The 23,965-nt window shown below is 40.6% G+C and overlaps 2 protein-coding genes across 12 annotated transcripts in view; one reads left to right on the top strand and one right to left on the bottom strand.

The window, feature by feature from the left end:
• The first annotated feature begins 1,050 nt into the window (after positions 1 to 1,050).
• LOC139676024 (interferon-induced protein with tetratricopeptide repeats 5-like) lies at positions 1,051 to 6,847 on the top strand. Its single transcript, XM_071564446.1, has 2 exons — positions 1,051 to 1,128; positions 4,003 to 6,847. The coding sequence occupies exons 1-2, from the start codon at positions 1,124 to 1,126 to the stop codon at positions 5,435 to 5,437; spliced, it is 1,440 nt and encodes a 479-aa protein (XP_071420547.1). The 5' UTR covers positions 1,051 to 1,123; the 3' UTR covers positions 5,438 to 6,847.
• A 1,170-nt stretch (positions 6,848 to 8,017) lies between these two features.
• SLC16A12 (solute carrier family 16 member 12) overlaps positions 8,018 to 23,965 on the bottom strand; it is a 33,018-nt gene continuing 17,070 nt past the window's right edge. For 8 of the 11 annotated variants that reach the window (XM_071564440.1, XM_071564438.1, XM_071564435.1 and 5 more), the window contains 7 exons: positions 20,758 to 20,963; positions 18,742 to 18,845; positions 17,348 to 17,491; positions 14,409 to 15,000; positions 13,067 to 13,326; positions 11,630 to 11,888; positions 8,018 to 10,560 (listed from right to left, as the gene is read on the bottom strand). In XM_071564440.1, coding sequence (XP_071420541.1) covers positions 10,413 to 10,560; positions 11,630 to 11,888; positions 13,067 to 13,326; positions 14,409 to 15,000; positions 17,348 to 17,491; positions 18,742 to 18,845; positions 20,758 to 20,867 — 1,617 coding nt within the window. In that variant the 5' untranslated portion in view covers positions 20,868 to 20,963 and the 3' untranslated portion in view covers positions 8,018 to 10,412. Of the gene's footprint in view, positions 10,561 to 11,175; positions 11,889 to 13,066; positions 13,327 to 14,408; positions 15,001 to 17,347; positions 17,492 to 18,741; positions 18,846 to 20,757; positions 20,964 to 21,392; positions 21,414 to 23,965 lie in introns of those variants that run through there. The other 3 variants (XM_071564441.1, XM_071564444.1, XM_071564443.1) reach the window with 3 other exon arrangements.

Below are 23,965 nucleotides of genomic sequence, written 5' to 3'. Positions count from 1 at the left end.
TTTGAGTCATTTTCCTATTTTTGCTTAACACACTTTTGCATGTTTCTCTTATCTTACTCGTCTGCAGCTTTAGATTATATCTAAATTTATTATGAATAGTGACATTTATGTATGTTAGATACTGTTTCTTGGATCTCTATTACTCCTCAGATCAATTTTATAAAGCCAGTCTGCATTTTTACATTTTTTTTAAATAGTCAATGAGTTGTTCATATCTATAGGTGCTCCAGTCCCCAAGCCATGCCCTTCTGTTAACCGTGTGCATAGCCCTGAAACATGGCATTGCTGTTGCCAGCCACAGGCCCTAAGCTTTGCACTGAGTTTGCATGGCCTTGGGACTGAGGCTTGCCAGGTCTGCTCAGTTTGACCTTGTCCTGACCTGCCTGTGCCTTTGTTTTGCTTGGCACAACTGTGACGGCAGTTTCTTGAACTGACTGCCTGTATCTAATTTGCTTTATGACAGGTTAACTGGTTTTATGTGGAGAGCAGCAACAAACAATTCCTGCAGGTGTGATGAGATACTTTGTACTCTTAGACAATGACATAGTGCAGAGAAACACAGGTCTGGTACAACAGCAGAGACCTTGTAATATGAAAACACAGGATGAAGCACTGCAAACAGGGGTGATAAGAGGTTGTGTGTTTGTTACACAGATGACACAACACCAGTAAAATAGGAGCCTAAAGCATGACATAGGTGTGCAAAGATGCAGAGGCAAGGAGGGGAAATGACCCTTCCCTAGCCTATATGTGATAGCCAGGTTAGCCCATACTAGACTGCTGAAATATTCCCCCTATCATAGATGCCTCTGCCTTTGAACAGAGTAAGCGCTAGGAGCACTGGGAGCTGTTGCCGTATTCTCCACAACACAAAGTAACACATGGCACAGAGCCAGGCTGCAAAAGAGCAGCTTATTGACTCAGTAGTTTCAATTCTCTAACTGCAGACTGTTCTGCTTTGGCAGAGTAGGAGAAGAGCTGAAGTTTCACTTTCTGTTTCCCATGATATTGGTCACAGATCACATGAGGGCTGGATTATATAAAATGGAAAGCATAACAACAGTGAGCAACACTCCTTTGGCTTTGAGGCTACCTGAGGGCAAGTGAGCAGAGAAGGAAAACCATGAGGTAAGATAGCCACCAACTCTCTGAAAGATGCTTTTTCTCTATGCCACAGGAAAATAATGCTTAATATTTACATAAATGTAAGCAGTGAGGGACTTTGAAAATAAAACAAGAGAAAATATTTTCCAGAATATTTTCTAGAAGAATCAAAATAAAATAAGGATGCTTTTGAATATTGTAATGTTATTGCTTCTCCAGCAAGGTTCAGTTTCTATAAACAGAAGAGTTAGAAAAATTGTGTGCATGCAGTTCAGGGATGAAATCCAGGCTGATGCCAAGAAAAAAGGATGCAATCTGTATCTCAAACCTGCATTTGTGACATTCATGAATATTCATTTCCCACAAATCTCTTTTGATTAATTACTCTCCACTGTTGTTTTCAGCCATGGACATTATCATGATTCTTGGGTGAGGCAATAAAAAATTACAAATGTTTCATTTTGAATTGAACTATTTAAAAGCTTCAAAGCTATTCCTGCTGATTTGGGAGCCAATATCTGTGGTATTCACCTGTTGCCAAAGCTTTGTAACAAGTTACGGTGATAGCAGGAACTTACTCTCACTTGCCCTTCATCCCAGAACTGTAATTACATCACATACAGCTTATTAGGAACTGTTGTTAATACCAATCCACACACCAGTTAGGTAGAGATTATTTAAGCAAGCCAAAGAAGTTTGTAAGACAAATTTATGCAATAAAGACTTTATCTGTATTGAGCTTCCTCCAGTACCTCTGTGTCAGACAGTTTGGGTGAAAATGTGTCCTTCCTTCCCACTGGCCCAGAACCTGTAAGAATTGCTTCCCAATTACTCCTTGGTTTGCCTCCTCATAATTATGCAGCCTTTCCATTCACTCCTTTTTTTACCCAAAAGACGTGATTTGCAGTTAAGCAGGAGCACACGCTGTGTCACACAGGCTGTTAGACCCACCAGGTTCTACAGGAGGGACAGCAGAGAAGTCTTTCTAAGAAAGAAGGATTTGACTGAGAAGCCCAGTAATTAAATTGTATATGATTCCTTCTTTAAGGGAGAGCACAGTATGTCATCTTCTCTGTGTTGTAAAGGTGTGTCCTTGATAGATGGTGTGATAAAAGCCATTATGTGCACCCACACAGAGGCACATGCAGGCAATGGCAAAAGGGGAAACCCAAATAACACCCTGCCCTGGCTGCTTCAAGGCCTGTCCAAGAGCCATCAGCCCACCCCTGGGCACACAGGAGTGGCAGAGAGGCACAAGGACAGGTGAGGGCTCCTCAGTGCCTCAGACAGGGACATATGCCCCCACCCAGCTCATCCAGGACTACTCGACGGGAACCTCAGCCCCATGGGCTGGGGGGACACCAAGCATGATCAGAGGTTTGCAGAAGTGCCTAGAGATATGGGACACATTATGGGATGTGAGGAAAAGCATTAGGGGATTGCATGAGACTTCTTAGGGGATGTTTGGGGAGGGGACCAAGGGCAGAGAATCAAGGGATCTGGGTGATTTAGGAAGAAAAAACTGTTGAAAAATAGAGAGGGACTGTCATGGTTTTTATCTGGGATAAGAGTTAATTTCTTCTCAGTAGCTGGTACAATGCTGTGTTTTTGATTCAGTATAAAAATAATGTGGATAACACAGTGACATTTTGTTTGTTGCAAAGTCGTGTTCATCCTAATTCATGGACTTTTTTGTGTCTCATGCTCTGCCAGGGAAGAGGTGCACAAAAAAGCTGGGAGGGAGCATAACCAGGACAGGTAACCTGAACTGGCGAAAGGGATATTTCACACCATAGAATGACATGTTCAGTATATCAGCTGAGGCAGTTACCTGGAAGGGGGGCTGATGGGGGTGTGGGAATGGGTTCTGGCATCAGGCAGCAGGTGCTGAGCAATTGTATTATGCATCACTTGTTTTTCCTTGAGATTTATTTTCCCCTTTTACTATCATTATTTACTGTTATTATTATTATATTTTATTTTGTTTCAATTATTAAACTGTTATCTTAAGCTACAAGTTTTACTTTTGATTCTCCTTCCCCTTCCATGAGGGTGAGGAAAAGTGAGCAGGAGCATGGTGCTTAGTTGCCTGCTGGATGTAAACTACATCAGGGATAAAGGGGTACTCAGTACCAGTTGTATGTAAACAGGGTCTGGTCAGTAGATATGTGTGTGTGTTTAGGGGTGGGGCATCTGGGGAGAGAGAAGCTCCCTGACCAGCCACTGGATGTCCAGAGCCAGCTTCTGAGGAGCATAGGGTTAGTGAGTGGGCACGTGGTCTATACCAGCAAGCAGAGTGCGGATGCATCCTCGTGGGCCTCTACACCCAAATGCCAGCAAGTGGAGAGACTGGTTCGATCTGGGAGTCAGCTCCTGGATACAGGAGATGTTAGATGGATAATATAAGAATGGTGCTATGATTTAACAAATGAGGGTTTATAAATGCAGGAAATTCAAAATCAAATTTGTAACATAAGCCATAAAATGTACAGAGACATAGGAAAGGCACTAAACCGCTTTCTTTATACATTAGGAGAATCTTATGTGATTACCTCTTCTGGGTAGGCTTCAGCAATTGTTCCCAGCATAGGAAATATGTTCCTGAGGCCCAGAGGTGTGCCAGCTTTACCACAGAGACCAGCCCTCCTCTTTAACATCCAGAACATCAGCTGTGTTGCTATGTAAGAGATGCCCTCATATACTGGTAAGGAGAATTACTAAAGTAACTATGCAGCAGTTTAGACCTATGACTCCCCACAGCTTTGGCTCATTTGAAATATTGTGGACTAGGGACATGAGGTGAAGTATTGCCTGCCTTTGAAGTGTATCATGCCTGATTTAAAAACAAGAATAGCAAAAAGCAAACAGAGTATATGTTTTTTCTTTGATCTCTTCTAGCACCATTTCGAAGAATTCCTTGAAGGCTTTTCTGCTGAAGTTAGAATGTCATTTTACATGGACTTTGCTGAAGCAGGATGTAGATCTTGATGACCTAGAGGAAACAATAGTTAATCAGATCAAGTTTTTCATAGAATCCAACCTCATAAACTATAATCTACTATCCTATGTATGTCACTTAAAGAATTCAAACGAGGAAGCCCTGAGAAATCTCCAAAAAGCTGAAGAAGTTGTTCAAAAACATCATCCAGATGAAATTGCCAGGAGAAGTCTTGTTACCTGGGGGAACTATGCCTGGATCTATTACCACATGAAACGATATGAAGAAGCTCAAACTTATGTAAGCAAAGTGGAAGACAGCTGCAAAAAACTTTCAAGTACTTCTCATTGGAAGACTCCACTTCCAGAGGTCTATGCTGAGCAAGGATGGGCATTATTAAGTTTTGGGGGGAAATACTTTGAGAGAGCAAAGAATTGCTTTGAAAATGCTCTAAAGAATGAGCCTGCTAACCCAGATTTTAATGCTGGCTATGCAACAGCATTGTATCGTTTGGAAGGTTTAGCTCGCAGATATGGTGGAGAGAGAAGCCCATCGGTTGAGGCCCTGAAGCAGGCAGTGGAACTGAATCCAAACGATACTTGCCTTATGGCATTACTTGCATTAAAACTTCAGGACTTCAGAAAAGTTGATGAAGGGGAGAGGTACATTAAAGAAGCTATACAGAAAACCCCTGATCTTCCTTATTTCTTGCGGTATGCTGCTAAATTTTACAGAAGGAAAGGAGAAGTAGCCAAGGCAGTGAAGATTTTGAAAAAGGCCCTAGAACTGACACCAAATTCTGGCTTTTTGCATCACCAACTAGGCATCTGCTACAGAAGACATGTAATAAACTTGAAACAGACAAGAAATCCACCTCAAGATGACGTGGAGAAACTCATTGAACTTGCCATTTTTCATTTTAAAATAGTGGCAGACAAAAAGACAAAATTTGTTTCTGCCCATGCTGACCTAGCAAGTGTGTATGCACTAGGCAAGAGGTATGAAGAAGCAGAAAAGATATTTCAGGAACTGCTTCACAGAAATAATCTATCCTCTGGTGAAAAACAAGAACTCTACTTATCGTATGGCAATTGTCAGCGTTTTAATATGAAGTCAGAATCGAAAGCCATTAAGTATTACATAGAAGGGCTGAAAATTGAAAAAGATTCCTACGTAGGGAAGAAGTGCAGTGAAGCTGTGCAGTCACTGTTGTTACAAAAAATTAGGAGAGGTTTAGGAGATGCAACAGATTTTGGTGCACTTGGACTTGTTCATAACCTAAATGGTAGAAAAGAAAAAGCAATTGAGTGGTATGAGAAAGCCATTGCTTTGGATAGCAACAATGAAGAATATCAAAATGCATTATTTGAGTTACAACTTTCTATCTCAAGCTAAAGTTCACAAAAATCCTTCACAACTAAAAAACTCAAAACCCAGGGACATTTCAACAGACTCTCTAAACTTTTTTTTGTCACTCTTTGGTTGGTTGGTTTTTCTTCTAAGGTAGACTTCATGACCAGATGAAACACTGGTGGTATCACGTTCTGGAGATAATGTAGAAACTGCAGATGATGATTGTTCATTTGCCCACTCACTAACAGAGAGCATGTTTGGATAACTGGATAACATATAATAATATACATGTATATGTATATGTATAATACATAATAGCCATACGGTAATAGTTAATCTTAGTCTTCAAGGCTAATGCAGTTATAAAGGTTGTCTTTAAGTAGATCAGTAGAACATAGAACTTTAAGCTGAAAATGAGCTATTACCTTCTACTGAGAAAAAGATGAGGCAATCATATTGTAGTATTTTGTCTCTATACTTGAAAGGCATGCTTAAACAGAAATGGAATTTCTGGTGCTTTTTCAAATATTTCAAAAATATATTTTGTAGAAGAAACTTTAGTTGAAGGCTTGTTCAATTTACTGCCTTGTATGCTGTTAATTATGAAAAATGTGAAAAAGGAGCACCTTTTAGCTAGTTCACTGTAAAGCTTGCAAAATGTGTATTTTTGTTGTGAACCACTAAAGACCATTGAATCCATCAACTATTGCTTCTAGTATTTCTCTGCTGACCTGTCTTCATGTTACTAGATTACATAAAAAGGAAATGGTCATTCAAAAAACTAACAGGGATGGAGTTTTAGCACAATATGAAAGACTCAGGAGATAGCCCCATTTATTTTCCCTGGACTCATGTCAAAGCTGGCTTTGGAGGCCTTGCCCCAATGAATTAAACTGTGTGCAAAACAGCATCTGTCTAGTTTACCCAAAACCACACTATCAGGAGCCACTGCAGCAAACATCTGGAGAGGAACGCTAGGCAGTCTGTGAGCTGCCAAAGAGATGGCAGTGGCCATCCCTGTGGAAACAATCGGGGGATCACAAACACAAAAAATGAACTGAACTGGGCATGGAAGGCTGAGCCCAGCTAGAGAAAAGGGTTGCATGAGCACCAGGGAACAGGGCAGCAGAAAGCAAGGGGCATGTGGAAAAGGGTGGGTGCCCACAGCATGTGGTGAATGGAATAAAGGGATGAAATGACAGAATGGGTGGATGAGGTGCTTCCGATATTTAACTCAAGCTGGTATTCTTTACAACTGCCCAGCCTAATTCCACAGTAGTGTGCCTTCATAGGATAGACCATGGTCCTCAGGAAAAAGTAATTTGTACTTCCAAAATACTTCTGAGCCCTGGCCAGTAGTGTACCATGAAGTAAACTGGTGACAGAGCCCATGTGAGGAAGGAGGTGTATACTTTCGTTTCCAGCCATCCTGCAGTATTGCTGCCTCCACAATAGCCCCCCTGTTCAAACAGAATGAAAGCCTGAAAGAGTGCAAAGCACAGTGCCAGATCAGAAAATATCAATGAACCTCTTCCTTCTCAGCTCTCCCTCAGAGAATCTTTCATAATACCAGTGAAAGTGATAAGGAGCTTAACAGTATACATAATACAAACAGATTTTCTTCCTAAGAAAGGAGTGGGGAAAAATCCATCCTTGTTTCCCATCCACCTGCCAGCTTCTCTCTTACAAACAAAGGCAGCCCCGCCTGGGAAAGGAATAGTGACAAGGAAGAACAGGAAGGACTGGGAGCAGGACTGACAGACCACTTCTGAAAGCCCATAGGAAGAACAGTGGGGTTGAAATCAGGAACTGGGGACTACCTATGATGATGTGCTTAGCTATGTGGGCAAAAGGGTATGTTAGGCAACCTCACTGCCTTTCTCAATCTTGAGCATCATTGCTATCCAAACCCTACTGAGGGCATAGAGGGTGGAAGACGGCAGGGAAGGATTTGAGAAAGAGGTCATGCAAGTTCCTGAAGTTGTGGTGGCGCATCCATTCTCCCCCTCCACATGCTGCCACCAGGACCTCTCCTGTAAAAGGAACCTTCCAGAAATAAGGATAAGCTATAAATTATGAGTGCCCGAATTCTTATGAAGAGTCATAGAGCGATTCAATCTTCTACACAGTGAAAAAAATGTGAGACATAGTGATGCAAGAAGTGTATTTGTTGTGCCTCACCTCCTTCGGACTCTGAAGGATTCTCCTTCGGACTCTGAAGGATTGCGCTGGACTGCTGCAGTACCCGGGGATGCTCTGTGCAAACAAGCCTTCTGGATTTTGTGTAGTGTCTTGTAAACGTGGAGAAACGTTATCTCCCACAGGGTGGTGCTGCTGCATTGCCTTGCATGGTGACACGGGGAAGAACCTGAGCCTGAACTTAGGGAGGTGGACAAAATGAAAGACAGTTTGGAGCATCCAAGTCCACAGTGCAAAAACCAGAACCACAAAGAAGCTGAACACCTCTCAATTCACACCCAAATATGAATATATCGCTGGAGCTTATGCTAGCAGTTCAGGGGAAAAATGACTGGTGATAACCCTTCAGGAAGTACTAATTTATGAATCAAAAGAACCTTCTAAATTATATAAAAATTCTACTGAAATACATCAGAATAGTCACTTAGAAGAAAGAGGTTTTTATTGAGGGAATCCCAATTAGGGACTTTGCTATGCTGACTATGAAGTACTGTTACAAGTTAACTTAAACACGTTCTTTCTTCTCACATAAATTTGTAACACTTTAGAAAGAAAACAGGGAATTGCTCTGGCCATATAAAATATATTCACCATATAGTAGCACAAACAGCCTTTGTTTTTCAGGAGATAAAGTATTATCCAAGCTGGTAGGAATGTTTCAGAAATGTTTTTCTGAAAAAAGAGCAATTCTTCAGAAGAAGGTACTTGACTTTTCCAATGTTGTTTTCATATAACCTTTCAATGTACAGTTTATTAAATGCTCCAGATTATCACTAGAACATAAATCATTTCAAAATATTTATTATTGCCCCATTTTAAACTTCATGGCATGGAAACAGATGGGATAAGTTCAGTAGCTGTAAGCAGTATCATGTACTTACATTGAATTTCCATCCACTACACAGAACAGAGCATTATCCCAGGCAGGATTCATCTGAGGTAGAATCTTTCTGTTCCTGTCTCAGACAGATCTTACCCCAGCCAAGTCAAACCATGCTGTCCTGGGAAGCCAGGCAGGCTCAGCAGTGCAGTGCTCCATCCAAGCTCATATCCATGAATGCTTGTATCCATCCGTCCAGGCTGGCAGGAACACAGAATTACAGCATCATTAAGGCTGGAAAAGACCCCTAAGATCATCGAACATGCAGTGTTAGCTTGGCAAATTGCTCACAGGTGTCTCAACTTAACTGCTGCACTGTGCCATGCCAGGATATAACATCCTTGAAGGACAGGCTAAATACTATCATGTCTGAAAAAAATTGCAATACAATAAATCATTCTTTAAAAGTATTGTAAGCCAGAGACTTCTATAATGCATTGCCTGAAATATTTCACATGGCAGGATAGAGACGAACTGTTCAGCTTGGCTTGTGTGGACTAGGAAGTAGAAGTTTGGCATGATGCTTCACCAGTCTGGATTGTATCCCCATTTCTTCCACTTGCAGGTCATTTCTTGTTATGCTTCCTTCCTTCTGTTTCTTAGTGGGGACATTCATGACAGGGCTGATATTTCACAGTATGTTTTATGTGCAGAAGGCGTCATTCCAGTATATAAGCTTTTCTCCATTGACTTAAGTCAGAGCAGAAACAGTGTTATAAAACCCTGAAGAATTCTACCATTTTCTACAAAAGGTTTGTGTATAAAACCAGTTGAATGTTTGTTGCTAAATAAGATATTGAAAACAAGAAGTACTGCTTTAAACACATAACAGGAAAGGCCTATGAAAAAAATTCTTGAAATAAAAAAATTAAAAATGCTAATAATGTATAGTTTACTATGATAAAAATGTATATAGCATTATTCCAACAGGCTTTTACAATATGAAGCTCTGACATGAACAACTGGTGACATTATGATGCAGTAAACAGTAATTAAATTTTTGTAAAGTAAATGACAGTGGTTATTTATAACTTGTTTAAAATAACTTGCATTCTTTGTAGGCTGTACTATTCCCTTCTTCTTTAAAATTAAAATATTGCATTAAGATCTAAAACATTATCTTCATCAGTATTAATTAATAAAACCACTTCATTTTTTCAAAATTTGCATATTTTTTACGAACTCAGTAAGAAACACTCATGGATAATTTTTGTCCCTTTTTTTTTTGCTTTTTTTTTAAAGAATATATGTTAAAAACAAAATTAGGGCCCAGGATTCAATTTTCATGCAGAGCTGAAGACACATTTTTTATGTAAAGATAGAGAAAGGTTATATCAGTACCTTTAAGCAGTTTTTGCACTCCCATCTCTTATTCTGTGATCTGTGCACATAGCTCATACTACTGGCTCTGACCACACTTCTGAAGCAGGGCATGAGAAATGCTTTATTTAAGCACAAACAACTGAAGCCAAACAATTTTCATATTTTATATTTGAAGTATGTGTGAATAATAAAACTACTTCATACACATGTCATTCACATATATATTAAAAACACACATTATACCTCTACGGCTGTACTCTTGATCTAAATCAATTTGGCAAACACCAATCTACACTGCTTTCCCTCCCAAGGCACGAAGTGGAAAAGGACACCAAAAGCAGCCATTGAATACACTACAGATGATTTACAAAACTACTAGGTCAGTGTTAACAAAAATTATTTGGACCCTGATAAATGAATAAAATGCAGCTTTATACAGCATCAAACCACTGAAATTATTTGTATTGCAGAATGTGAAGTTACTCCATTGCTGACAATATTTTCACTCTGGAAATGCAGAAACATCCCATTATTTATTAGATCATATCAGTAATTTACCCCATGAGCTACATTCAGCCCCTGGCTCCTGTGAAGCAGCCAGCTGTAATAAATTCCTCACACAAGTAGCAGGAAACCACCAAGTTGCAGCTGTTGAATTCTGGCCATCAAGGACAAGGAACTTGACAGCTCTTCAGATGGCACAAACAAGTAACTTGCACCACTTGAAGATACACCTCCTGGGTCCAGAAAGACAGACTTGCCACTGCAATACACAGAACAATCCTCTTTACTCATAGCGTGGAGAGGGAGCAGTCTCTCAGTCATCTGGTTGCATGGACTCTAAAGTTCTCCAACAGCTGCTGATTTTACAAAAGGAAGAGGCTTTGTATTTGATAACACACAAGCCTCTCCTCTGGTCTCCTGGGCTGCCTTTAAGAGTCTTTCTTCCAACTTATGCAGCTAAAACAGTTTTGTCTAATAGCAAGCATAGGCCCCTGGCACAAATTTACTCCTCTTCAGATAACAGAGATGCCACAGCACCTCTTCCACCCTCCAAGACAGGGATCAGCTCGAAACTCATACCTGAAATATCAATGTTTAGAAATTCAAGCTGTAAAGATATCCAGGAGGAAATGTTTGGTTTGGTTGTGTTTTTGTTTGTTTGGGGTTTATTTTTGCTGTAGAAGGCTTTGGAAAGTAGGTCTAAAATCCTATTTGAAATTAAATTGCAGCATATATGCAAAGCTCAGGTGCATTGTAAAAATTAAAGCTGCTCCAGAGATACTTCCAGCATAAATTACAGTTTCCTGCCAGATTTAACAAAAAAAAAAAAAAAAAAAAGAGAGAGAGAAAAAGATGGCTTTGGCATTTGAAACAGTTATTTGCAAAGACTTTAATGCAGAGTCGGGCTTTGGGTGGTGTGTGTGATTAGTCCATTGAAACATACTAGATCACAACACCAAAAAGCTTGTGTCATTACTAATGTTTTTGAAATAATGTAAATGTTACTGTTCAGTTTTCGTGACTGATTACTCTATAGTTTTCGGTTGATTATAAACAATTATTGATTACCTGTGCACAGTGCATTTCAAGTAAATTTGTGAGCATTCGTATCTAAAACCACTATTTTCATTCAAGCTTTCTTCTATTACTGCACTAATTTGATATTACTGTTGCTATATGTAGATTTTAGTCTACTAAAGCATGACAGAAAAATCTAATTGAGAGATGCCTTGTTTCACAGGAATAGTATCTTCAACAGCGTAACACTACAGAGCCACGTCTGTCTCAGTCATGGCTGTGCTGTACTGAATCTTGACGACACTTGTCACCTGTTGCTGCAGCTGTTTGCATCCACGGCCAAAAATTCAACATCCTTTTGGTCTAATTCTGCTGTGACAGAATAAGCTATTGCTCCATTTTTCCACATGTGCTGTTTCATGCCTGTATCACTAGTGAGCGACTGGAAATGTGTTCTTTTGATTTTTTTTGCTAGTCTTGCCAAGCACAATAGTGTTGAACTAAATATCATAGAAAATCCACACAGGAGGAATGATGCAGTATAGCTGCCAGTTGTGTCCACAAGCCAACCTGTTGGGGAAAAAAAATAGTGCATTTTCTAAAGGTCCACCAGTATTCTGATAAGTTTCAAATCCTGTGATCAATGGGAATTTTACAAATTTACCAACTTGTAAACATATAAGTTACCAAACAATACAGGTTTACATCACCATCACTATACTTTTCCCTCCTGGGGCAGGGAGGGATTTGTCCTCAGCAGGCAGTAGGATTTTTATGGGCTTTTGCTTGGAGCCTTAAATCTCAAATCCATGAAAAAAGGCACAACAGTCATCACCACAATACTAAATAAACATCTTCCAATTGCATGGATTTAACTGGCAATCTTTAGACAGATTTACAGTGTCCTGGGATTAAATAGTCTGTGCATAAGAGCCTCATACAGAAACATTTAATGAGCTGTGCCTTGGGCTCATGTTTCCTTAAAATAATTCTGTTTTGCAATAATTTTTGCTATGGAAAATTAAATTAAAAACTTCAGAAGCAGTGATTAATTGGGAATTGATATGAACAGCAGACAAAATATGCAAGACATGTATATATATGTATACACACACACACATACACACATATATATACACTTGGCTGTTTGAAAAGGATCTCTGACCTTCCACAATATTAAAAACTGTGTCAAGTTCTTTCTGAAGACCAATAGGAGTACAGCTCTCATCCTTACTTCACTGTAATGGAACCAATGGGAATAATTATGGTTAGATATTACAGTGATGAGCTGGCAACCAAACAGGAGTGGAGCTGACTCACCCACCTGTTCAAAGCAGTTTGGAGAATAAAAGATAAGTCCTCCACACCAAATAAAATGCAAAAAAACTTGAAATTAAACTCCCTTTAGGCTACACTTTCAAAATCTTATAATTTTACAGTGAAATATTTTGCTCCTTTTACTTGCACAATTTCTAAACTATGTGAAGTGGTAATGTAAGAGCTCTTAGAAGCCCACTTACTACTGGTTTGTTTTTTAAATTATATCTCTCTATATATGTAAAAATCATCCCACCAAGACAGGGATGGGAGATCTAAGGACTTAAAAAGATCTAGCTGTGGTATTTCTCCTCCCAGAGGCTACCTCCACATTTAGTGTGCATTTGCTGTCCTTCCTCTCCTGTTCCATCACACTAATAGGTAAATCTGAAGTATTGATAAAATTATAGAAAAATCATTTGGGAACTGACCTGCCACAGGTGGGCTCACTAGATATGGTATGGCATGGAGGAAATACACAACACCCAGTGCTGAGGATAACGAAGACGTTCCCACTACATCTGCAGTCATGACAGGGATCAGCGTTACATAAGCTCCATCAAAGTAGCCAAAGGTAAATGAGAAAGGCACAAGCAAGGGGAAATTTTGGAGAACTGGCAGGAAAAGACAACAAAGGCCATCCATTCCCACAGCAAAGAGGTAGCAAAAGTACCGATGCTTCTTTAGACACCTGCAAATTTCAAAACAGAAAACTACTATCACTGAACAGATCTTCTTGGTTTCTATGCCCTGGCATGCAGTGTTTCAGTCTCTTTTATATAGCTCAAATTTCAGTCCATTTTCTTACACAGTGTTTAAGATTAAAAACTCCACACCAATGAGCCCAGGTAGGGAAAGCTGCCCATGTGCAGCTGCAGAAACATCTGACAAGCAGCAGTCCATGCTGCCTGCAGTGTTCTTCAGGACATTCCTAGGGAGGGAAGCCACCCTGCTGCCAGGATTTTGCAGTCTTCTGAAGTTTCAGTGTTTGAAGCAGTGTTTCATTGGGCTTTACATCCCAGCTCAGCAAGGTTCTCCCAGTATTATACATAAAATATTGCAGTATAGCTCTCTTGGCTGTCACTTTTCCAATCAGCCCTTAAACTCAAGTTAGTGTGAGCTAAGCAAGATGGTAACCCCTGTCCCACAAAAGCAATCACTAATTTTTCCCACAAAATGAATAAGTGCAAAGAATGCATCCTTTAGAATCATAATCCTTGTTAATTTAGCTAGAATCTACTGATGTTACAGCTGCTGTACAATGGTGTTTGGAGTGAGTTGAGTTCATGAAGCATGGTGAGTTCTTACATACTGGAAAATGTACAACAATTTTCAGTGAGTCCTTCCGAGGATGTGCCTGACCGTGTTGGGCCAGACTCTTCACCTTTTTCCATAACTTCTGTGCCTCCTAGCAGCACAAAAGAGATGGAAAGTCAGAGGAAGTGGGGTGAAATCCTCTAGGAAATAGATCCAAAGAATCACACTCAACATACCTCAGGCAGGGGGTTACACTTCCACTGTCAAATGCACAAACATGTAATTTCTTCAGGAAAAAAGATATTAAACCAGCAGAATTGAACAAACTCAGAAGAGATAAAGACATGAAATAAGTAAGCATTTCTGAAAGTTAAGGCTGTATGTTAGGGGCTTTTTCTTAAAGTTACACATGCTACAGAAAAAGTCCATAATGTTAACTTTTATATGCATTATACCTCATTTGCATCCAGCCTTCCACCAGCTAAAGCTTACACTTGCTTAGTTGTAAGCCCTTACCTTCTGTCTGTTAGCCATCCAAAGGTGATATTACCAATGATGTCTATGACACCAAGTATGGACATGAGGAAGGCAGCCTGGTGGTGACTCACTCCAACACTCAAAGCATAAGGCACTAGGTAGACAAAAAGAGGGCTACAGCCATATGCCATAAATAAAACTGACACAGCCAGCACCATGAAGCCTGGCATCAATAAAAAGTCATATTCTTTCCACGAACAGTAGCAAAAACACTCATGAGACCAAACTTTGATTAAAGGTGAACAGATGGACATTTGCTTTAAGTCTTGTTTCTCTGTTTCAGGGACATCATTCTGTTCAAGAAACTCAGGAACAGTTTTATGATCCTCCTTAAGAGAAATGGGCCGCATCAAGGCACCACAGACACAGAGGTTTAAAACAAAACCTCCCAGGATGAGTAAAGCTCCTTGCCAGGAAAATTGCTCAATTAAGAGCTGGACTACAGGGGCCAGGATGAAGGTACCAATTCCACTTCCTGACATGGCTATTCCATACGCCAATGCTTTTCTTTTGTTGAAGTATTTGCCCACCATCGCAATGGCTGGAGAATAACAGAGAGCAAACCCAAGTCCTAGAAGAGAAAGCACAATGCAGATGTCTTAATACTAAGCATGACATATGGAAGATCCTAAATTAAACCACAAAATGTATTTTTATTAGCACAAATAAATAGAAAGTTTTTCTGATTCTGTATCATGCAGCCCAGTCAGAGTGTGATGAGAAACTGGGATGACTTCTTTCTTCCAGTGGCAAAGTCACTGCCTTGACAAAGCTAGCTGATGATCATTAATCCACAATAATAAGGCTCAGAAGTAAGTGATAGGGTTCACCTAATAACAGGGACCATCACTAAACATCAGAGAAATTGTGTGTCAGCCTCTCCTGCATGCGCCAGAGTCTGCACCAATGCTGGCACTGGACACACTATCCTGATGAGGCACCACGGTGTGTTTCGGTCTGTTGCAACCCTGAACATTTTCAGATCTCTGAAACACAGTACAAAGAGTCTGTCTCTGTTACTAATATTCTACAAAAACCCTTATTGGTCAGCTAAACAAACTCCATGCAACAGCTGCTTGGAGTCCCGACCATTTTAAATCTCTGCCTACAAGTAAAGTGGGGAGGAAAGCCTTAGAAAACAAAGCCAGATTCAGTTGAGTAAACAAATATGATTCATCTTTTGGACTGAGAAAAAGATTGTCATCCCTGCTGCAGAGCCAGAAATGAGAATTTAATCATTAAGTGGTTGCTCTAACACTAAAAGTAAACTTTCTGAATCAGTCATAGAAATGAGTTCCTGACTAGGGCTTTGGAGCATGTCCTACATTGAGTGTAAAACACCTCACTGCCAATAGAGGAGATAATCACCTGGTGCCATAACCAGCTTGCTATGTCCTCCTTAAAGGCCACACTATGTAGGACAGGCACTAAACCTGCCAGGGGGGAATAAGTGGATTAGAGGGACTCTGGGCAGCGGGTGCCTGGTCTGGCACCACTCAGGAAGCGAAGGGAGAAGCAGGGCACAGAGCTGGCGCTGGGCCTGTACAGGCAGTAGAGCCAGAGGAGCAGCCTTTAGCTAAGCATCATCACTTGAGAACTGTGAACATTGTACTTTATTTGGCATACACACCATTTGTTTTTTTAGTGAGTTGGCAGATGGAAATAGATCTCAAAAAAGCCAGTCAATGTTCTGTTAAAAGTGGAAATGCGAAGTTTAGGACTGAAAACATTTTCATACCTCTTAGAAGGAACTCTGTTACTTATTGATACTCCCTTGTCTCACCTCTGATTCACTCTGCAGTTTCAAGTGCTGAAGCTTTTATGGATTTAGACATTCACTCATTATCATCCCACCTCCTCTCTGGGTTGGGGGCTCCTCCTCTAGCCTTTACCAATAGTTCACCTCTCTGTCCACCAGTCCCTACTACAGACTAGAAGTTCATTGCTTGTAGAATTGTCTCTTTTCCACCTCAGTATTCATAGCAGTTCCCACTAAGGAAGCCTCAGAGGCATTAGTATGGTATGTAGCACAGTCCCTCAAGTTACAAGAAACCTTTTTATTTCTTATGAACACATTTGTCAAAGATTAACATCGTAATACAGGAGTGACATACACTACATGGATTTTTTTTTTAAACAAATAAACTGTTGGCAGCATGTGAACTGCAGTAATTCCACCAACTCATTACTAAACAGCAGGAGACCAAGTACAAGGTCTTATATCACCATGGCTACCAGGTCAGTATTAATGAGAAAGGAATGTCAGTGTGACCACAGGTCCCTCTCAAGTTCCTCTGTGCACAAGCACAGGCAGATAGGACAGAGCAAAGATATTTGTTATCACCATACCTGAACACAAATGGAAGAGCTGCTACAGCAATTCTACCAACAAGCAATTTTTTTTACTTTTCAAATGTAATGTCAATCAGACAAAAATAAGGTGCTCAACTGAGGTGTCAAGTATTCACCTAGTGCTTCTCTGTCTCTTACTTACTTTTATGTTTTGATTTAAACTTTTTCTTCTAAAACTGCAAATATTTTTGGGGCATTATAGAACTCCTGCTATAACAAACTCTCCCCAAATCACAGGTAACAAAGGAAACCTTTTCATGTATACCACCTGCAGCAACAGTCCTTCTTGACCTCCCATAATTTCAGAACTTTATCCATAGTCCTTTCTCTAACAGAAGTTAAAGAGTCGCTTTTGCAGGGTGCTGCATTTGGGTTACATGACACTCAGTGTATGCTGAAGCTCTCACATGGGCAGCCAAAACCTCTTTTACAATGAAGGGAGCAGGTCTGAGTATCTCTATTTGATCAGTGCGGTGTCAGTGTGACAGGGAGAAGAGATCACCTATCATTTTTAATATTCCTGTGTTGTGTTCCTGGCAGCAACAAAGAGGGTGAATGCATCCTACCTGTAAGGACTCCTAATGATAGGTAGAGATGTTCCAGAGTGGTGGCAAATGAACTCAAAATTAATCCAGTAGATGCAAGCAGCCCTCCTAGCATGATACCAACTTGGCAGGATACATGATTACTGATTAAACTCCCAACTGGGGCTACAAAGAAACAAATAAAGCTGGCAGTTAATGGCAGGTCCTCACACACAGTTGATTGCAAGAATAATATAGCAAAAGCAAGCAAGAAAAAACTATGATAGCAGCTACACAGAGTGTTCTTCCAACAACCCCCCATATTACAATGGCATGAGCGCACAAAAAAAAACCAACAAAACCTTCTAAAAAGCATTTTCCCTGAAAGTCACAATAAAACTAAAATTTACAGTAGTTTTCTCAGCAGCCATTTTCATAGACCAAAGTCATTCCAGGACACAATCTGCAGTAGCGGGGGTCAAGAGTGGCCCCAGCAACAGCCCACAGTGGTCATTACTCCTGTCTTACAACACTCCCATCTTTCCCCACATGGAATTTGCACTTCAGCCCTCAGTAACTTCAGGTGTCCTTCCACACACCTCCCTGGCCTTGTGGGCTCTGTGTGAGACTCAAACAGGAAAGGCCTCATATCTTTTGGACTATCTGCAGGGCTGCTACCCCTTCTCCTTCACTTCTCCAACTGATGGCTCCCAGATTACCCTGCCTCTACCATAGGATGCCATCACCAGCCTTTTCTCTCTCTCTCCCACCTGAATGCCATGACAAGGTTACCCTTATTTCTCTTTTTACCCAGATATAAAGTGTCACAGATCAGTCGCTATATCTCATTCCAGCTGTGTCCCTCTGCCTTTCTAGCAATTATCATGGATTAACCCTCTTCCACAGGACTAGGGCCTGCGTTTTCACCTAGCTGTATATCTTGAAAGCAAACCCATGCGAAATTCAGTACAACTGCTACATTGATGCAAGTAATTTTTACTAACACTGAATTTTCTTTTAGGGGAGAAGACTATTTATAAATATACATGTTTGGTAAAAGGAGGATGACTGTGACTTAATCTGGAGGCAAGATGTACATCCTGTGCTAAGTCTCAAATATGATTCCAATCAGAAGGCAAAAGAAACGCGTGCTCAGTTAGCAGTTCTCAAACACAACATGTCCCACAAGACCTCGACAAAAGTACATTTCTGAAAACTTGGATAATTTCACAAAAAAAGTTCTGCTTCTTTCCTTTAGCATGAAGACACTCCCTTCCTGCACAATTATGCTGAGGAAAGCAGCTTGGATATACCATACCCCAGAGAGCCCACAGTATCACTCCTTCCCAGCTGATACCACCAACTTGTGAACATGCTAAAACCATATTGAACTAATGAAAAAGCAGACACATTAGGCTTAAAAGGGTAATACACACCACAGAGCATCGTAGCACAGTCGACAATGGAGTGAATCCATGCAGTTCTGGCATAATCCTGCCCAAAGTATGCCTGGAACTCCACAAAAAATATGGAGATGCACCTAGGACAAAAGATCAATACCAATTTGTTGAACATGGCATATTTGCTCACAGAAAACACCAGAATCACTGTTCAAGTATAAAAAGTACCCACTTCAAGGTCCTCTCCAGCTCCCTGGAAAATCAAATTTGTTGTTTGCCTAGAGGCCAGTGATATGGAGAAATGTTTGAGCAGTTTCTAAGGGATATTGGCAAAGAAGGTCTACCTTAATGAATGAGGGACAAGACATGGAATATGAGAACAACCCTTGCTTTGCACTGGCAAGAACTGAATCGCAAACTGTTGTCCAACTGTTATCTCAACAGTGGGATTAGACAATTAGGCTAATGTGGAGCCTCAATCAGACATATAACTACTCCAGAGAGATTATAAATGTTAGAATACCATGTTTCTTGCTGGAGTGTCTGTCTCTAGAGTTTTTACAACTCACAGGATTTTAAACATAGATGAAATCGAAATTTTAATTATCACCCACAATTTATAGCCCATATCATGATGTAGCTTCCCTGGTACATAAAGCCCTAAGCTTCCCAGTTCTTCACTGACCTTCTTGCTCGCTATCCACACATGCACAAACTGGCCAATGCAGTCCCTACAGAGCAAACACCATTCATAGCTATGTGTGGATGGACAAGGGCAAAGCAAGTCCTCACAGAGAACCAAAACACTGCAGGAGCCCATGAACCTTCCACCATTTTAATAAAATGCTTCCAGGAGAGGTTACTTTGCTCTGCTTAACAAGTATTACTGTTCTACCTGTCTTTGCAGGGGAACAGATTAAAAAGCTGCATAGTTTCATCCTCATTTCTGGATCAACAAGAGAAGCCTTTTCACCCTCTCTTTTTCTCTGCAACAAATCAATGAATAACCACTTTCTTCAGCTTTTTTCCCTGCACATACTTCATTCTTCCATGTAGTCTAATGTGTGCCAGCCATTAGATGATTTCTTGGATGTAATGCAATTCATACATGAAAAAGGAATTAAATCCACTTGGAATTATCTGCTGTTATTATGGAATTGGTACATTTGCATACATTAACACTCAGTATCAGTGTTTCTATGCCCCTTTTATGCTGTTGAGTCCAAGACCCTAGGTTTTAGATCCCTAAACCTGGCAGCTTTATTTTCCAAGAAATACAAACTTTAAGTAGGAAATACTGTATTTACATTATGCTGACTGTCCAACAAGACACTGATTCAGTGTTCCTCACTTACCAGGGTGTTTATCTGCCTGCTTAATATAGCTTAAATGTCCATGTTCACACACACCAGGCTTCTCTGTCTCAAGTCAACATCAAAGTCACTGTGGAAGCAATCTCATCCCAGACTGCGTTATGTTTATGCAAAGCAGAAGTCTATTCCTGTTCTTTCTATTTTTGAGAAATATTTTCTGCATATTTCAGATACCAGAAGGATATAAAGAGGGGCCTCTTCTCCAGGGCTCAGACCTTCTCAGACAGGACAGCACCTGAAATGCTTGCAGCAGGAGAAGGGGGTATTTACATGTTTTTCAGATTGAAGACTCAGAGTCAAGGTAATTCACTGGGACTAGCACAAATGAGCACAGCTGTGGGTTCAGAGGGACACAGTGACCCCTGAAGAGACCCTACATGATTCCTCCCTCCACAACCAAACCACCACAGCCTGAAATAGTGCTACCTGCTCCAGGTCTTGATTCTGTAAGAAATCAAGCAGAGGGTGCTGAAAGCTAGAGTAGCTGTCAGAGGAGGCGAGACTAAAACCAGAGGGGTCGTAATCTCTCATCCATCCCCACAGCTTTAGGGGTTTTCAGAAAGCTTTTAAAAGTGTAGCAAGAGTTTTTACCTAATCAGAATAACCCTGGAAGCTGTGGGACATCAGGGAAAAAAAATGCCACAAACAAGTCAGCAAGACAAGTAGCAGTTGCCTTTACCTTGTCACAGCCCTGGTACAGATAGTGACAAGGAAGCAGCCAGCAACGATCATCCATCCCCAGCCTCCGTCAGGAGGGCCAATGTGCTGGGCCCGCCGGGATGAGGCCATGGTGATTCCTCCCTCCTTGCCTCAGTGGCAGGGACTGATTCCAACGAGCATGCCGACCATGGGCCGGGGCTGCTCGGCACATGGGTCACTGGCCATCTGAGGAGAGAGAGAGAAAACAGGCAGAGAGGTTGTTAGGGCATGCACTGTAACCTCAGCATGGCTGAGCAGGACACAGTGCTTCGGCTCCACTGCAGAAAAGTGAGAGTTTTCTTTCTAATTCAGTTTATGAAAACTCTTTGGAAATAAGAGGGCCATCAGAATTTGGCCTCATGCTTTTCATGGTAATTTGCCCAGCAGTTACATCCTAGCACACAATACCCTCTTCCCCCCTATATGTCACAGCACTTATGTGTAAGTCACACACTTTACCTGTGCCAGTCACCCATCTACCTTCAGCAGACTCCCCCATTCATTCCAGTCCCTGGCCTGAACTGTATTTTCAATTGCAGTCTCCACTCAAACTACCTATTCTTCCTTGTACACAATTCTGTGCAAAATTTTTGTTTGAGAGAATATAGTTCTCACCTTTTTTACAAATAGGCAGTATTCACTGCAAAATCAGAGTACATCTGGTGATAAAACAAACTCCTTGTTCTCACAAGCTAAACCCCAGATGAAGGCCAGAATCAGCAGGACACAGGAACTTCATTTTCTGAGCATGGACAATTCACCAAACGTTAGTGCTAGTCTGTTCCCTTCTTCTATCCACTTATATTAAAGTGATGCCTGCATCCGGGCCACAAGGCAGTCTCTAAGTGCATGCTGGGTGCTGCAGGACACTGCAGGAGTCCATATGACACTCGCTGGACCCTAGGGGAGTAACTGAGTCCTGTGCACTGGGGGAGCTTTGCTAATGCTTTGGGTGTCACCAGCATCATGGGACCAACAGTCCTTAGTCCTTTCAGTGACTGTATGGCAGGGCTTGATTGAGGGGCCTGAGATACCCGAATTCACACAGTACAGGAACATGCAGTGCTGGCTGTCAGTGGTGGATTTCAGACCATGTTTTCACCATCATCAGCAAGCCTTTAGTCCCTGAGTGAATCAAAGATTCATAAGACATTCAACTATCTGGGATGCCTTTCAGTTTTGCTTGCAGAGAAAGCTCAAATAGCTTATACATCACCTAACTATGACAGATACTAAATATGTAATATTCCCACTGACAAGAACAACAGGGTCCCAGGAAATGTGTCCTATTACAGCATGTCAGAGGGCTGCACAGCCACTCAAAAGGGCAATTCAAGAAAGAATCTATATGGCTAATAATGTTCATTCTTGGTCCTTGAAGCTGCTCAGACAGGTGATGGTCAAGGCGTGGCTCCGGAAAGCCCAGAGCTCTCTGACCCAAAACAACAAGGCACCCCAGAGCCAACCCTAAACATCACCACAGCTGAACCTTTGAGAAATATTCATCAGTGGCCTACCTGAGATACCAGGAGTTGCACCTCAAGACCATTACAAAATTATTCTAAGAAAACATATACCCATTGCCAAATTTAAAGGTGAGCAAAGTAGGAGAAAACAAGTATGACAAAATAAACAAAAACCACAACATGTTGAAAGCTTAGAATTCCTACTAGGCTGTAAATAGTACCCTGTACCAACACTGTACAAGAGAATCAGTGAATTTTATTTTTTTTTAAATCTTCAGTAGTGTTTTGATTGAAAAAGGATTAGAAATGCTATCCTAATTTACCTGCTTGGCTGTCAAAGCCCAAGAATTGCAGTTGATCATGCAGGGTATGATCAAGCCCTATGTGCTAACACACCTCAGCCCATAAATGTTAAAAACTGAAAAACCTAGTGTAACTTTCAAAGACGGGGTTAGGTCCCAAAGGCAGAGGCTGTGCTGTCATATGAGGCATCTCAACTGTCACAGGAAATGAACAAAGAAGAAAACTGTTTGTAATCTTGCAACAAAATGTGTGTTGTCAACATTTTTGAGCAGTGACATATTGTTTGAAACAACATGCTTGAAAAATATCAGTGAATAAAAATATCCACAAAAGATGCCAAAACTGTATTGTACTGCCATCCAGTTACACAAGCTAACATTAAATATCTGTTCAAGGTCTTTGTGTACTCCTCAAATACCATTTACTTTTCCCTCTGTGTTAGTCAGCCTGTATCACACATTTTGCATTAGGCCAAAAATGTTGTATAGTATTTGAAAATAAAAATTACTGTCCTATTTTCTCTCTTCATTTAATAAGCTTTGTTATTATTTATTGATAATTAAATATTTCTATAAAGCTTTCTAACAATTCAGAGCCCTACTACAAGCATTAGAACATGTACTAATGCTGTTTTATTATTCTCTTCTCCTCTGCTGTTATAAATATCTGTTTCATCTTAAGGGAAAATATATTATAAAGCCTTTGCAATGTCTGTGTTATTCTCTGTGTTTATATGGAGTCTAGCACAATAGTGATTTTAACTGCAGCATAAGTACTATGACAATACAACCCACACTTGAACTAGAAGAGACCTCAGATATGATAAAATAAAAATTCTAATGACCTGCTCTTCTTCTCACTTCTGTGGCTCTTTGGAGAAACGTATAGTACTATGCTCTGCCTGGTTATGGAAACCATTCTTTCTGTATGAAGAGCAGGCCACATCTCAGAGGGAACATATATGTTTGGATTACATATCACTGGTCACAGTAGCTCACAGAGATCAAACAAAAATTCATGGCAGGGATTATAAGGGTTTTTGTAAGAAAAACACCTACTATCTCATGGATAGAATTTAAAGGGTCCCAGCTGGATACAGTCTTTACAAGTTCATTCCTACAGCTGATTAGAAAAATCTCACAACGCAAATTAAACCCAAATGAGTTTATAATTTCAAACTTCATCTTCAAGGTATTCAATTACTAGGACTTACGTACATAAAAGATCAATGAAAGCTCTGGAATGGAGACCAGGACAATTTGCCATTTCTGACATAACTTTTTAATACACAGCAAAAAATGCCACTGCAGCTGACAGAGCTTTTTCAGAAGCCTCTGCAGGTGCACACATGACCAGCAGGACATCACTACCCTCTTCACAAGCATTGAACTTTACATTTTAAGCAAAATACCACGGTTT

Source organism: Pithys albifrons, chromosome 9 (genome assembly GCF_047495875.1).
Source record: "Pithys albifrons albifrons isolate INPA30051 chromosome 9, PitAlb_v1, whole genome shotgun sequence".
NCBI lineage: Eukaryota > Metazoa > Chordata > Aves > Passeriformes > Thamnophilidae > Pithys > Pithys albifrons.
This window is presented reverse-complemented; position numbering and strand designations above follow the sequence as displayed.